This window comes from Hylobates moloch, unplaced genomic scaffold (genome assembly GCF_009828535.3).
Source record: "Hylobates moloch isolate HMO894 unplaced genomic scaffold, HMol_V3 SCAFFOLD_40, whole genome shotgun sequence".
In the NCBI taxonomy this organism is placed as follows: domain Eukaryota; kingdom Metazoa; phylum Chordata; class Mammalia; order Primates; family Hylobatidae; genus Hylobates; species Hylobates moloch.
Genome location: NW_026652315.1, coordinates 608415 through 622698, shown reverse-complemented (window position 1 = coordinate 622698; position 14284 = coordinate 608415). Strand labels below are relative to the sequence as shown.

Below are 14284 nucleotides of genomic sequence, written 5' to 3'. Positions count from 1 at the left end.
CTCCTGGAGTTAATTAGTCAAATCTCTCTAATGGCACCTGACCTCTTCAACCTTGTGTAAGAGCTTCTGGAATAACCTCTTAAGTAGAATATAAACACAACAGTGAAGGACAGAAACTAGGTCTTATCATCTTTAGTGGAGAGCCTTGAGTAAGATATCAAGTAGCTGCATGAATGAATAAATGAGTCCATGGAAGGGAAAAGATCCTGATGCTAGCTAAGGACATGGGACATTAGGTGATTCCAGCATTCTCCTCCACATGGGTTCTCCTAACATATACTTAACAGAGCAAAGAGACACTGGGCAAGAACTCCATCTGTTTTGGAACCACTATGTCTCTTTAACTTTTGAATGAATCACCAAGGAGGGCTCAAAGGGGGTGGGAGAAGAGCATGGTCTCCAAGACTGAGACTCTGGAAGGTAGAATTAAGGGAAACTCATGGGCTAATTCTGGGCTCTGGGAATAAGGAGATCCTTAGGACATATGTTTTTGATGCTCCATTGGAAGGATACAAGAGATCCATCCTAGTTGGGGACATTTTCATGTTCTAGTTTTGATGATTCTAGGACAGAATTTCTCAACCACAACCCTATTAACATTTTGGACTGAATAATTCTTTGTTGTGGGAGGTGTGCTGCGTGCATTGTAGGATGCTTAGCAGCATTCCTGGCATCTACCCATTAGATGCCAGTAGCATCCCCTTCCCTCAGGTCCAGCCGTGACAACCAAAAATGCCCTGGGGGACAGTTGCCCACTTCCGGTTGAGAACTGCTGTTCTAGGAAATTTATTGCATTGTCAATTTCTTGAGGACAGGGAATGTTGACTGAGTTGCTTTGCATTCTTCAATCCCTAGGAAGAGTCTGGCGCATAGAATTCATTCATTCTTTTATTCAATACCTTTTTATTGAGCCTTTCTATGAGCTACACCCTGTTCTAGGCACTGTGGATATACCAGGGGAAAAGGCTGTCAAGGTACTCGTGGCACTTACACTCTAGACGCTCTGAGTGCTATCTGTGGTGGTGATCTCAATGGTACCAGTTATTTTAACTTCTTTTTCACCCTGGTGAAAGGCAGGCCAAACTCCGATGACTCTATGTCTAGGTCATCATTTGGAACACTCACGTCCTTGTTCTCACAGGAAACATTAAACTAGAATTTGCTCACACATATTTTTCCTACTTTTCTCCATGGTGGAGCCCTGTTTCCTGATGAACCAAAGTGAGCTCCTTCCCCATAAGGAGTTGCCGTGGGTGGATGAGCATGCGCCTCTGTGACTGCATGCAGGGAAACCAGGAAGTAGTGACGGGGCAAAGTTTGTCCTAGAAGATAGGTACCAACAGTTGGCATATTTCCTCAGCACATTCTGAAGTGGAAAGCATGGAGTCTTGCCATTTCTGGGGCAGAGGCTCCATCTTATGTCTGTCCTGTCAGGAAGTTCTTACTCATATCTCCAGAACCAAGTCAGCTCTCACATTTGCAGTCATGTCTTTCCCAGCTTCCCTGGCAGTTACTCACTTGTTATCTGTGTTCCTGCAGCACTTTTAGGGGTTGCCAGAGCGCTTATTATATTGCTCAAGGCAAGTGCTTTTGCTGATTTGAAATTTCCTTGCTTAGCACAGTGACTAAAGCATAGATAACTCCCAACAAATATCTGTGGAAAAAATGCAGCATAGGTTGCGTGGTTCACGAGGAAGAGCCCTGTAGTGGCATCAGAGGATGCAAATTCTAGTCCAACTTTGTCACAAAGTGAATCTGCAGACAAGTTATACAGCTAAAATGTTCACATAAAATCATATAGCAGTTGAGGGATTATAATTATGTGGGACAGTTTTATCTCTATTGAATTTACCTAGAGCCGCTCTCTTTCTCTGTCTCTCTGTCTGTCTCTTTCACACACACACACATCATGCCACAAAATACCAGTGAAATGTCCCACGCTTATGACCAGAGTGTGCAGTTAACATTGGCGCTGTCGTCTGAACTTCCCTGGATCTCCATGTCAAAGCCCCGCCCCGCTGGTGAGGCGCAGCGTGACTCTGTCTCTCTCCTCCCCACCACTGTTACTTACCTGAAGACTTCAAACCCCCAGCCTGCCAAGGCAGTGAAAAGTCTGGGACTCAGGTCTCGAGCTGGGTTCATGGCACAGCCACTGTTCAGTCCCAAGGAGGAAGCAATGACAATAATCAGGAGGCCAATGACAATGGGCTCTAGGCCTCTGGGGGCTCCCAAGTTTCTGGAGTCAAAAATGGCAAAGACGATTATGAGGAGTATCGTGGTGGCCACCACCTGGAGAGGGAGAAGTTGAGCCAGGTCATTTGCATTTCTCAAAATCATCCCTTCTTACTATTTTACAATATTACATTACTACTTTACTTATATGCCTAGTAATAACTGGCATGTGCTGGGTGAATAATTGTGCCAGTCTCTCTTCTTTCCACAGCAATTCTAGAGGAGAAGCTAATATAATTCTCATTTACAGCTTGGTTACCCTACACACTTAGTAGGTGGCAGGCAGGTTTGGATCCAGAGAGTTTGGCTCCAGAGACTGTTATCTTAATACCACACTATCCTGCTAAGCTACTACTCAGCTAAGTAGAACAGCAAGCTGCAGGCTGGAAAAATGAATGAAAGGCTTGTTCAAATTGGTGAGAAAAGCAATGTGAGATATCAATAGATGAGTGTGCAAAGGAAATGAACAGAAAATTCAAAAAAGGAAAACAGAATTAGGAAAGCAGTGGTAAAAACTCATTTGTAATAAAATAAATCCAAACAATATCAAATGTTAGGAAAAGGATACCCGTTATTTCAGGCTTTTCTAATAGACCTAAACAAGTACTATGCTTTTAAAAGGAAATTCAGCAATAATTTAGCAATATGCATTCAAAAACATAAATTTATTTATATAATTTGATGCTGCTGGATATTTGAGAATTACACAATGGAAATAATCTAAAATGTGGAAAAGTCATTTTAAAATGTCCACTTTAGCAAAATTTATAGTACCAAAAAACTGGAAGCTTTTACTCTTTTTTTAGTCTACTATATAGCCATTAAAAACTATAAACATAGAAGCTATGTAGTAATATTTAAAAATACTTATGACATTAAGTGAAAAAAATTGTATTTTTTTGTTTGTGTTTGTGTTTTGTTTTGTGTGTTATACAGCTGTCCCTCGGTATCTGTAGGGGATTGGCTCCAGGACTTCCTGCAAATAGCAAAAATCCATGGATGTTCAAGTCCCCAATATAAAATTGTGTATTATTTGTATGTAACCTATGCATATCCTCCTGTATACTTTAAATAATCTCTAGATTATTATAATACCTGATATAATGTGAATACAGTATTGTTTGGGGAATAATGACAAGAAAAAAGTCTGTACATGTCCAATACAAATGCAATTTAAAAATATTTTTGATCCATGGTTGGTTGAATCCATGGATGCAGAATCCATGGATATGTAGGGTTGACTCTACTTAAAAACACACATAAAAGAAAAATTTTAAGACAATAAACAAAACTGATAATAGGTATTTGAATTGGCCAATTATAGCTGGTTTCTATGTTATTAATTTTCCAAACTACTGTTTTACTTTAACAGTTAAACGATAGCTATTATTTATTGAACATTTATTATGTGCCAGGTACTTCATATGCTTTACCTCATTAAAACTTCACAGTAATGCTGTGAGGTAAATCCTGTTATTGTTCTCAGTTTATAGATAAGAAAACTCAGGTAGAACAAGGTTAAGACGCTTGTCCAACGTCAAACTTGTAAGCAGAAGAATCAGGATGGGAATCAGGCAACTGATTTTAAAGTTTAAGTTCATTATCATTTCATCTGCTTTCCAAAATAATAATGTTAAAATAATTTTTAATTAATATTAAAAGACACATGTTCCCCTAAGAGCACTCTTCTCTGGAAAGCCTTCTCCAACTCTCTCTTGCAGAGTAAAAGCTCCCAACTCTGGGCTTCCATGACATTCTGACTTGACTTCTATCACTGTCCTTGTCACTCTGCAAAAGAGTATCTGTTTACTTGTTAGATTGAGCCTCAGACTCTGAACTCTTTGAAGAAGGAAGAGCATAGAGCTGTACTTGGCTAAGTAGGTGCCCAGTAAATAGTTATTGGGTGAATAAGTGATTGATTATTAACTAAACCAAGGAATAGGCTTGAACAGTATTTAGAGCTAAACAACTTAGTAATCTTGAAATAAGGTGACCCCAAAATATGGTCATGATGGCCAAGAGCTCGGTTGGGTGTTGACTGACTGATAATTGGCAATTTTTGGAACTCTCTCCAAAGCCTAAGAATACAGAGAGCCTTCAGAGTTTGCTGATGGTTACAGCCTCAGGATTTTCTAATACTCGCTTTTTCTACTTGACTATATACACAATAATGGGCTTAGAAACCATGACCTTAGAGAAATTGCCAACTCAATCTGAGACAAGGACACAATGAAGGAAGCTCAGGATATGGTATGCAGGTCAGCATTGATCAAGATACAGCTTTGGGAGGCTGAGGCAGGTGGATTATGAGGTCAGGAGTTCGAGACCAGTCTGGCCAACATGGTGAAACCCCGTCTCTACTAAAAATACAAAAATTAGCCAGGAGTGGTGGCTCACACTGGTAATCCTAGCTACTCCGAAGGCTGAGGCAGGAGAATTGCTTGAACCTGGGAGGTGGAGGTTGCAGTGAGCTGAGATCAAGCCACTGCACTCCAGCCTGGGGCAACAGGCTCAGTCTCAAAAAAAAAAAAAAAAAAAAAAAAGCTTAGAGAAAAACACCGAAATAACCAAAATTGTCCTAGCTCTTCTATGCTCTCTGCTTCAAATTTCTATTATAATATGGTCCCTATACTCCAGTTTCCTATCTAATTTTCTTCTTTTTTGCCCAGGCTGAAGTGTGGTGGTGTGATCATAGCTCACTGCAGCCTCCAACTCCTGGGTGCAAGCTATCCTCCCACCTCAGCCTCCCAAGTTGCTGGGACTACACACAAGCACCACCACGCATGGCTAATTTTTGTATTTTTGGTAGAGGCAGGGTTTTGCCATGTTCCCCAGGCTGGTAGTGAACTCCTGGGCTCAAGTGAACTGTCCACCTTGGCCTCCCAAAATGCAGGGAGTAAGATGTGAACCACCATGCCCAGCCCTGTCTAATTATATCTTATTTTGCATTGTTTCCTTGTTCAATGCTCTTCAACTAGATTCAAAATTTCTGGGCAGATACTGTTTACAAGGCATTTTTTCTCATCTTATTCTTTTTATCCTCATAAGTAACTTCATGAAGGCTCATATTATCCCCATTTTACAAGTGAAAAACTTGTGACCCAAAAAATTCAGTACTTTGCTGAAGCCACGCAGGAAGTTGGAGGCAGAACAGCTATTTTAATTCAAGCATTCAGACTCTGCATCTTGGATCTTTACAACTCACATTTACTTGTCAGTCGTTCAAGCTCCAGACACAGGGCCAAGCACATAGTGAGTCTTTTTTTTTTTTTTTTGAGACAGAGTCTCGCTCTGTCGCCCAGGCTGGAGTGCAGTGGCGCGATCTCAGCTCACTGCAAGCTCCGCCTCCCGGGTTCACGCCATTCTTCTGCCTCAGCCTCTCGGAGTAGCTGGGACTACAGGCGCCCGCCACTACGCCCGGCTAATTTTTTGTATTTTTAGTAGAGACGGGGTTTCACCGTGGTCTCGATCTCCTGACCTTGTGATCCGCCCGCCTCGGCCTCCCAAAGTGCTGGGATTACAAGCGTGAGCCACCGCGCCTGGCCATAGTGAGTTTTTAATGAACACTTGTTGCCTGTTTGATTTATTGATGAAAGTGGAAAGTAAAAAAGCTGAGGACATAAGGGCATAGTTTTTCATCCATACATTGAATGGAGGTGGGCATAGCTGATGAACTGGAAGATCCATTTTATACACATGCCCATTCTGATCTGCTCCACTGTATAAGTCCTGATCATAGAAGAAGAACTTAGAGATACTGAAAAATATAGCCTTCCTTCCACTGCCCTGACCAAGATAACCAGCAGCCTTCTTGGGACACAGTAAGGGAAGAAGAGTCTTTTGAGTTGACATTGTTAGTCCTGCCATAAGCTGACCAAATAGGTGTGCTATTGGTTACACCACAGTATGCTTGGGTGCCAGAAGCTTGTTTATCAATAAGCAGAGATACTTCTAGCCACCTTGAGAGTTTAAATAAATAAACCTATGCACATGGTGAGACAGAGAGGACGGATGATCCCCTAGGCTCAACTACCACCCTTCACAGTCTTTGATTTGAAATAGAAATGTTTTCTCTTGTGGCCTCCATGCTTAGACCACTTGTTCAAAAGAGTCAATAGTGAAGTGAACTCCATTTGTGTCTACAGGGATTGAAATGTCTAGTCATTCACTCTTTTCTGGATCTCAACTAATGTGAAACAAGTGTATGTATTAAAGAGGAAGGAGAAAACTGTTCTGGTGGTATCAGCTCTCTGCAAAGGTAAAACGATTATCAAGAAAGCTTGGGTTATGCCCAGCAACCTCTGCCTTTGGAAATACAATCTCTCCTTTCTGATTGGTCTCTAGTTCTCCAAAGCATTCCCCTTATGAGAGCATATCTTTTCACCAAAGTTAAGTCTTTGTTGAATCTACACTTACTTGATCTGCAAATGCATTCGCCAGAGATAGATACGGAGCTGGGTATGTTGCAAAAATGTGTGCTGTTGCATTTTCTCCCACGATCAGCAGTTTTCCATCAGCAAACGACATAAGTCCATCTATGAAAGAGAAAGCTCTGGCACATTAGTGTTCTCTGGGAAGAGTTGAAGGAGGCCTGTGCCAAGCCTTGTGCTAAACAACCAGTCACTCAGGTTGAGCTTGGCATAGCCATGTCATTTGTCTCTCTCTACTTCCGAGGAATGATAGTTTTAGAGATGCCCAGGTGAATCCCAGGATGAGGGGTCAAAGGAAGAAGGCCCTTGGCCTCTCTGAATGGCCCACTCCAAACTTGGACAAATTCTTCTTTGATAGGGTCCTGGGAATGAATTCTCTTTTGGGGGAATTCTTGGACTTTTCGAGCTCAACTGAAAGCCAAAGTGGGGCTTGGTCTTGCTCTAGGAATACTTTGTAATTCCCAGAGGGCTCTCAGTAACCCCTAATACCACTCCAGAATTTGAGGATGTTGCAGTATACTGAAGATGCCCTTAGAGCCAGGGGTATGGCAGCCACTGCCACAGCTAGCACTGACCCCAGGCCATTCTTGCCACAGCAGCAGGCTCTGAATTTCCTGTGTGTTCTTGAATTCCCTTTTAGCCCTTTTAGACTCTAATTCTCAGAGAGACACTCTATGGGGAAAAGTCCCTTTCCATAACCTATTTCTTTTTTTTTTCTTTTTTTGGAGACAGGGTCTTGCTCTGTTGCCCAGGCTGGAGAGCAATGGCATGATACTGGCTCACTGCAGCCTTGATCTGGGCTCAAACAATCCTCTCCCCTCAGCCTCCCTAGTAGCTGGGACTACAGGTGTGAGTTACCACACCTGGATTATTTTTATTTTATTTTTTGAAGAGACGAGGTATCCCTATGTTGCCCAGGCTGGTCTTGAACTACTGGGCTCAAACGATCGTGCCGCTTCTGCCTCCCAAAGTTTTGGGATTACAGGCATGAGCCACCACACACCCAGCCATCCATGACTCATTTCTCTAAGGCCTGGTTCGTAAATTCTACTTCCTAAGGTCTTCAGTTTGGGAGTCATAATGTATTAAGACTTACCTTGGGTTAGAAGGAAGGAGCTGCTTTAACAGTTGATTTCATGGGAACACCAAGGTGTTTTAGTTTGAAAGGCCTCGAGAGTCATCTAATTCAATTCCCTCATTTTCCAGAGGAGGAAACTGAGGCTAGTCATATCAGATGACTTATTTAAGTTGCACAGGTATTTACTTAACAGCTAGAACTAAAGTCTGGTCTTCTATCACCAGTACTGTGTTTTTCCCAAGGACTGTTGCAGAGTGGAAGCCCTGGCTCTTTGATAGAAGGGCAATGAGGCTCCTACCCAGACCACATCTCTGCTGTGTCTCTTCCTTCAAAGACATCTTCCCAGAGTCCTTCTCTCAATACTTACTTGTCACACCTTTGCCACCAGAAAACACCTCCTTTCCCAGCCAAATCAGAGACAGCAGTCGGGAAGCCACTGGCCTATTTCTTGTTGCATGGATGTTTATGTTGTAGTGCTGGCTTGGCACAAAGACAGGCTTCCTTTAAGTTCTGCTCCCCATGTAAGATATGACCATTTTCATTAAGAGGATTCATGAATTTGCTGGAATGGTAATATGGCCTCATTTTCTCAAATTAAGAACTTGCTGTCACTTGTAGAATGCTTCCCGTTCTTGCTTTTTCTCACCTGTGCCTACCAAGTAATTCTGACTTTCAAATTATGCCCAGCTCTTTCTAACCTTAGGACTCAGGGACTTTACTCACCATAGTAAATGCCAAAGAGGGTTGCAGCCCCCACAAAGGCTCCCAAGAACTGGGCTCCCACATAAAATGGCAGTTTGAACCATTTCATCCGTCCAAAGAGACACATTGCAAAAGACACAGCTGGGTTGATGTGACCACCTGCAAGGGAAGATTGGAGAAGTGAGAGGGCAGGTTAGGAAGAAGAATATACAGAAAACCATCTAGAGACCTCAGGTGGAATTCAGTCTTCTAGGTACAGAACTACTGCCTGTGAGGAGAAAGAGGGGTGTGTATGCACATGAAAGAGAGAGTGTGTATCTGAGCGGGGAGAGAGGGAGGACTGATCATTTTCATGGCATCTCCTTGATAACTGTTTAGAATGTTTATCTTGATGAAAAGAGAGTCAGGTATAAAAAGAAACTTGATGTGCTCAAGTGGCTCTTTTTTTAATAGGGTTGAATCCCTCTATCTATAAAGCAATCACCCCAAACAGACTGATGCAGCTATTAACTTTGATATCTTTTAAAAGTCAATATGCTTATCCAATATACGTATAAGATTTAAATTTATATCTAGCAATTCCTCCAGCCATGCCCAGAGGATATAAAAACAAGCTCAAAAGAGATGTATCTTTAAAGGAAAATGACTGTGGGTTGCTGAGGGTGGGGGCATAGTTGATTTTGAGGTGGTCACAGTGTTTGAGTGGCTTGTTCTCAGTTCCTCTGCATAAACAATGCATTTCTCTCCTACACAGAAATGTAGCAACCCTTTCCTGAGCCCAGCCCAAGCTCCAGCTAGAGAAATCAGCTTCCTTGACTTGCATCCAGTCATAAAATCAAATAGAGAGTTTGCTCTGTGGTTGGTCTCTAACATCCCCAGCTGGCTTTGCTAGTAACAACAATAGCAGCATTTATCAAATACTTGCCGGACACCATTGTAGGGGTAGTAGGTGCATTTGATCCTCTTAAGAACCCAATGAGATGGGTACTACTCCAGTTAACAGATGAGAAAACTGAGACATGGACGGAAAGTAAGTTTCTTAAGGCTACATGGTCAGTAAGTGGAAGAACCAGGGTTCACATTCAGGTTTATCTGAATTCTAGAGCCTATGTTCTCTGCTATACCACTTCCAGCCCATCTTCACCGTGTTTATAAAGGCTTCTCTGCTTTTGTGGGCAGAAAAATAAATAAAGAATTTTAAAGAATTGTCTGAGCATATAGGCTCACTTCCTAGTGAAAACAGATGTTCATTTGAGGAATACAGATGACATTTTGTGTGGAGGGGGAATCAGATACACCACACTGAGATGTGAACTTTCAGGCTGTGGACTTTGTTGTAAACAAAAGAGAGTCGATGGTGGTGATGATGATGATGATGATGATGATGATGATTATCCTGCACAGAACCAATAGGTGCACTTGTCTCCAGAAGCCTCTACCACTCCCTGTGGAGAAAGCAATCCTTTTTCCAAGTCTCCAGGGCAAAGTGGACTTGCAGTGGGTGGGGGGATTCTGGCTGCTGGCTAAGCCACAAGAGGCCTTTCTTCACCTGCCCCTGCCACTCAGTGGCTACAATGAGCAAGAAAATGCCAGTGTATTGAAGCACAGATGATTTCCTAAAGCCTTATAAACACTTCAACTGTTGTGTGTTTCTTTCAAAACCAGGAGAGCCACAATTCTGGAGACTAGCAGTACACCTTACCAGGGAAGGCTAGAAACAGGGGTTAAGAGGGAGGAGGGGGCACACAGGGCAGTGGGAAGTTCCTCTTCTCCCAGAGGCTTGCTGCAGAGTAGCTGCCTCCAGCTGCCTTGTGGTAGCCATTGTGAAAGGAAAAGGGATGGGGGGCTAGGCGCAGTGGCTCATGCCTATAATACCAGCACTTTGGGAGGCTGAGGTGGGTGGATCAAAAGGTCAGGAGTTCGAGACCAGCCTGCCCAACATGGTGAAACCCCGTCTCTACTAAAAATAGAAAAAATTGGAGGGTGGAGCCAAGATGGCCGAATAGGAACAGCTCCGGTCTCCAGCTCCCAGCCCCAGCGACACAGAAGACGGATGATTTCTGCATTTCTGCTTGAGGTACTGGTTTCATCTCACTAGGGAGTGCCTAACAGTGGGTGCAGGACAGTCGGTGAAGCGCACTGTGTGCGAGCCGAAGCAGGGCGAGGCATTACCTCACTCGGGAAGCGCAAGGGGTCAGGGAGTTCCCTTTCCTAGTCAAAGAAAGGGGAAACAGACGGCACCTGGAATATCGGGTCAGTCCCACCCCAATACTGCGCTTTTCCAATGGGCCTGGAAAACGGCACACTAGGAGATTGTGTCCCGCACCTGGCTCGGAGGGTCCTGTGCCCACGGAGTCTCGCTGATTGCTAGCACAGCAGTCTGAGATCAAGCTGCAAGGCGGCAGCGAGGCTGGGGGAGGGGCGCCCGCCATTGCCCAGGCTTGCTTAGGTAAACAAAGCAGCCAGGAAGCTCGAACTGGGTGGAGCCCACCACAGCTCAAGGAGGCCTTCCTGCCTCTATAGGCTCCACCTCTGGGGGCAGGGCACAGACAAACAAAAACTCAGCAAGAACCTCCACAGACTTAAAGGTCCCTGTCTGACTGACAGCTTTGAAGAGAGTAGTGGTTCTCCCAGCACGCAGCTGGAGATCTGAGAACGGACAGACTGCCTCCTAAAGTGGGTCCCTCACCCCTGAGCAGCCTAACTGGGAGGCACCCCCCCAGTAGGGACAGACTGACACCTCATTCAACCGGGTACTCCTCTGAGACAAAACTTTCAGACGAACTATCAGACAGCTGAATTTGTGGTCTCACGAAAATCCACTGTTCTGCAGCCACCGCTGCTGACACCCAGCCAAACAGGGTCTGGAGTGGACCTCTAGTAAACTCCAACAGACCTGCAGCTGAGGGTCCTGTCTGGTAGAAGGAAAACTAACAAACAGAAAGGACATCCACACCAAAAACCCATCTGTACATCACCATCATCAAAGACCAAAAGTAGATAAAACCACAAAGATGGGGAAAAAACAGAACAAAAAAACTGGAAACTCTAAAAAACAGAGCACCTCTCCTCCTCCAAAGGAACGCAGTTCCTCACCAGCAACGGAACAAAGCTGGATGGAGGATGACTTTGATGAGTTGAGAGAAGAAGGCTTCAGACGATCAAACTACTCTGAGCTACGAGAGGAAATTCAAAACAATAGCAAAGAAGTTAAAAACTTTGAAAAAATATTAGAAGAATGGATAACTAGAATAACCAATGGAGAGAAGGGCTTAAAGGAGCTGATGGAGCTGAAAGCCAAGTTTCGAGAACTACGCGAAGATTGCAGAAGCCTCAGTAGCAGATGCGATCAACTGGAAGAAAGGGTATCGCTGATGGAAGATGAAATGAATGAAATGAAGAGAGAAGGGAAGTTTAGAGAAAAAAGAATAAAAAGAAATGAACAAAGCCTCCGAGAAATTTGGGACTATGTGAAAAGACCAAACCTACGTCTGATTGGTGTACCTGAAAATGATGGGGAGAATGGAACCAAGTTGGAAAACACTCTGCAAGATATTATCCAGGAGAACTTCCCCAATCTAGCAAGGCAGGCCAGCATTCAGATTCAGGAAATACAGAGAACGCCACAAAGATACTCCTCGAGAAGGGCAACTCCAAGACACATAATTGTCAGATTCACCAAAGTTGAAATGAAGGAAAAAATGTTAAGGGCAGCCAGAGAGAAAGGTCGGGTTACCCACAAAGGGAAGCCCATCAGACTAACAGCTGATCTCTCAGCAGAAACTCTACAAGCCAGAAGAGAGTGGGGGCCGATATTCAACATTCTTAAAGAAAAGAATTTTCAACCCAGAATTTGCTATCCCGCCAAACTAAGCTTCATAAGTGAAGGAGAAATAAAATACTTTACAGACAAGCAAACGCTGAGTGATTTTGTCACCACCAGGCCTGCCCTAAAAGAGCTCCTGAAGGAAGCACTAAACATGGAAAGGAACAACCGGTACCAGCCACTGCAAAAACATGCCAAATTGTAAAGACCATCGAGGCTAGGAAGAAACAATAGCAACTAACGAGCAAAATAACCAACTAACATCATAATGACAGGATCAGATTCACACATAACAATATTAACGTTAAATGTAAATGGGCTAAATGCTCCAACCAAAAGACACAGACTGGCAAACTGGATAAGGAGTCAGGACCCATCAGTGTGCTGTATTCAGGAAACCCATCTCACGTGCAGAGACACACATAGACTCAAAATAAAGGGATGGAGGAAGATCTATCAAGCAACTGGAAAACAAAAAAAGGCAGGGGTTGCAATCCTAGTCTCTGATAAAATAGACTTTAAACCAACAAAGATCAAAAGAGACAAAGAAGGCCATTACATAATGGTAAAGGGATCAATTCAACAAGAAGAGCTAACTATCCTAAATATATATGCACCCAACACAGGAGCACCCAGATTCATAAAGCAAGTCCTCAGTGACCTACAAAGGGACTTAAACTCCCACACAATAATAATGGGAGATTTTAACACCCCACTGTCAACATTAGACAGATCAACGAGACAGAAAGTTAACAAGGATATCCAGGAATTGAACTCAGCTCTACATAAAGTGGACCTAATAGACATCTACAGAACTCTCCACCCCAAGTCAACAGAATATACATTTTTTTCAGCACCACACCACACCTATTCCAAAATTGACCACATAGTTGGAAGTAAAGCTCTCCTCAGCAAATGTAAAAGAACAGAAATTATAACAAACTGTCTCTCAGACCACAGTGCAATCAAACTAGAACTCAGGATTAAGAAATTCACTCAAAACCGCTCAACTACATGGAAACTGAACAACCTGCTCCTGAATGACTATTGGGTACATAATGAAATGAAGGCAGAAATAAAGATGTTCTTTGAAACCAACGAGAACAAAGAACATCTTTATTTCTGCCTTCATTTCATTATGTACCCAATAGTCATTCAGGAGCAGGTTGTTCAGTTTCCATGTAGTTGAGCGGTTTTGAGTGAGTTTCTTAATCCTGAGTTCTAGTTTGATTGCACTGTGGTCTGAGAGACAGTTTGTTATAATTTCTGTTCTTTTACATTTGCTGAGGAGAGCTTTACTTCCAACTATGTGGTCAATTTTGGAATAGGTGTGGTGTGGTGCTGAAAAAAATGTATATTCTGTTGACTTGGGGTGGAGAGTTCTGTAGATGTCTATTAGGTCCACTTTATGTAGAGCTGAGTTCAATTCCTGGATATCCTTGTTAACTTTCTGTCTCGTTGATCTGTCTAATGTTGACAGTGGGGTGTTAAAATCTCCCATTATTATTGTGTGGGAGTTTAAGTCCCTTTGTAGGTCACTGAGGACTTGCTTTATGAATCTGGGTGCTCCTGTGTTGGGTGCATATATATTTAGGATAGTTAGCTCTTCTTGTTGAATTGATCCCTTTACCATTATGTAATGGCCTTCTTTGTCTCTTTTGATCTTTGTTGGTTTAAAGTCTATTTTATCAGAGACTAGGATTGCAACCCCTGCCTTTTTTTGTTTTCCAGTTGCTTGATAGATCTTCCTCCATCCCTTTATTTTGAGTCTATGTGTGTCTCTGCACGTGAGATGGGTTTCCTGAATACAGCACACTGATGGGTCCTGACTCCTTATCCAGTTTGCCAGTCTGTGTCTTTTGGTTGGAGCATTTAGCCCATTTACATTTAACGTTAATATTGTTATGTGTGAATCTGATCCTGTCATTATGATGTTAGTTGGTTATTTTGCTCGTTAGTTGCTATTGTTTCTTCCTAGCCTCGATGGTCTTTACAATTTGGCATGTTTTTGCAGTG

The 14284-nt window shown here is 43.0% G+C and overlaps 1 protein-coding gene across 7 annotated transcripts in view; it reads right to left on the bottom strand.

Moving 5' to 3' along the window:
- LOC116463520 (aquaporin-9) overlaps window positions 1-14284 on the bottom strand; it is a 74487-nt gene that overhangs the window by 4489 nt on the left and 55714 nt on the right. For 6 of the 7 annotated variants that reach the window (XM_058434693.1, XM_058434694.1, XM_058434695.1 and 3 more), the window contains 3 exons: window positions 8464-8601; window positions 6649-6767; window positions 2072-2289 (listed from right to left, as the gene is read on the bottom strand). In XM_058434693.1, the coding sequence (XP_058290676.1) occupies window positions 2072-2289; window positions 6649-6767; window positions 8464-8601 (475 nt within the window). The remainder of the gene's footprint in view (window positions 1-2071; window positions 2290-6648; window positions 6768-8463; window positions 8602-14284) is intronic. The other variant, XM_058434696.1, reaches the window with a different exon arrangement.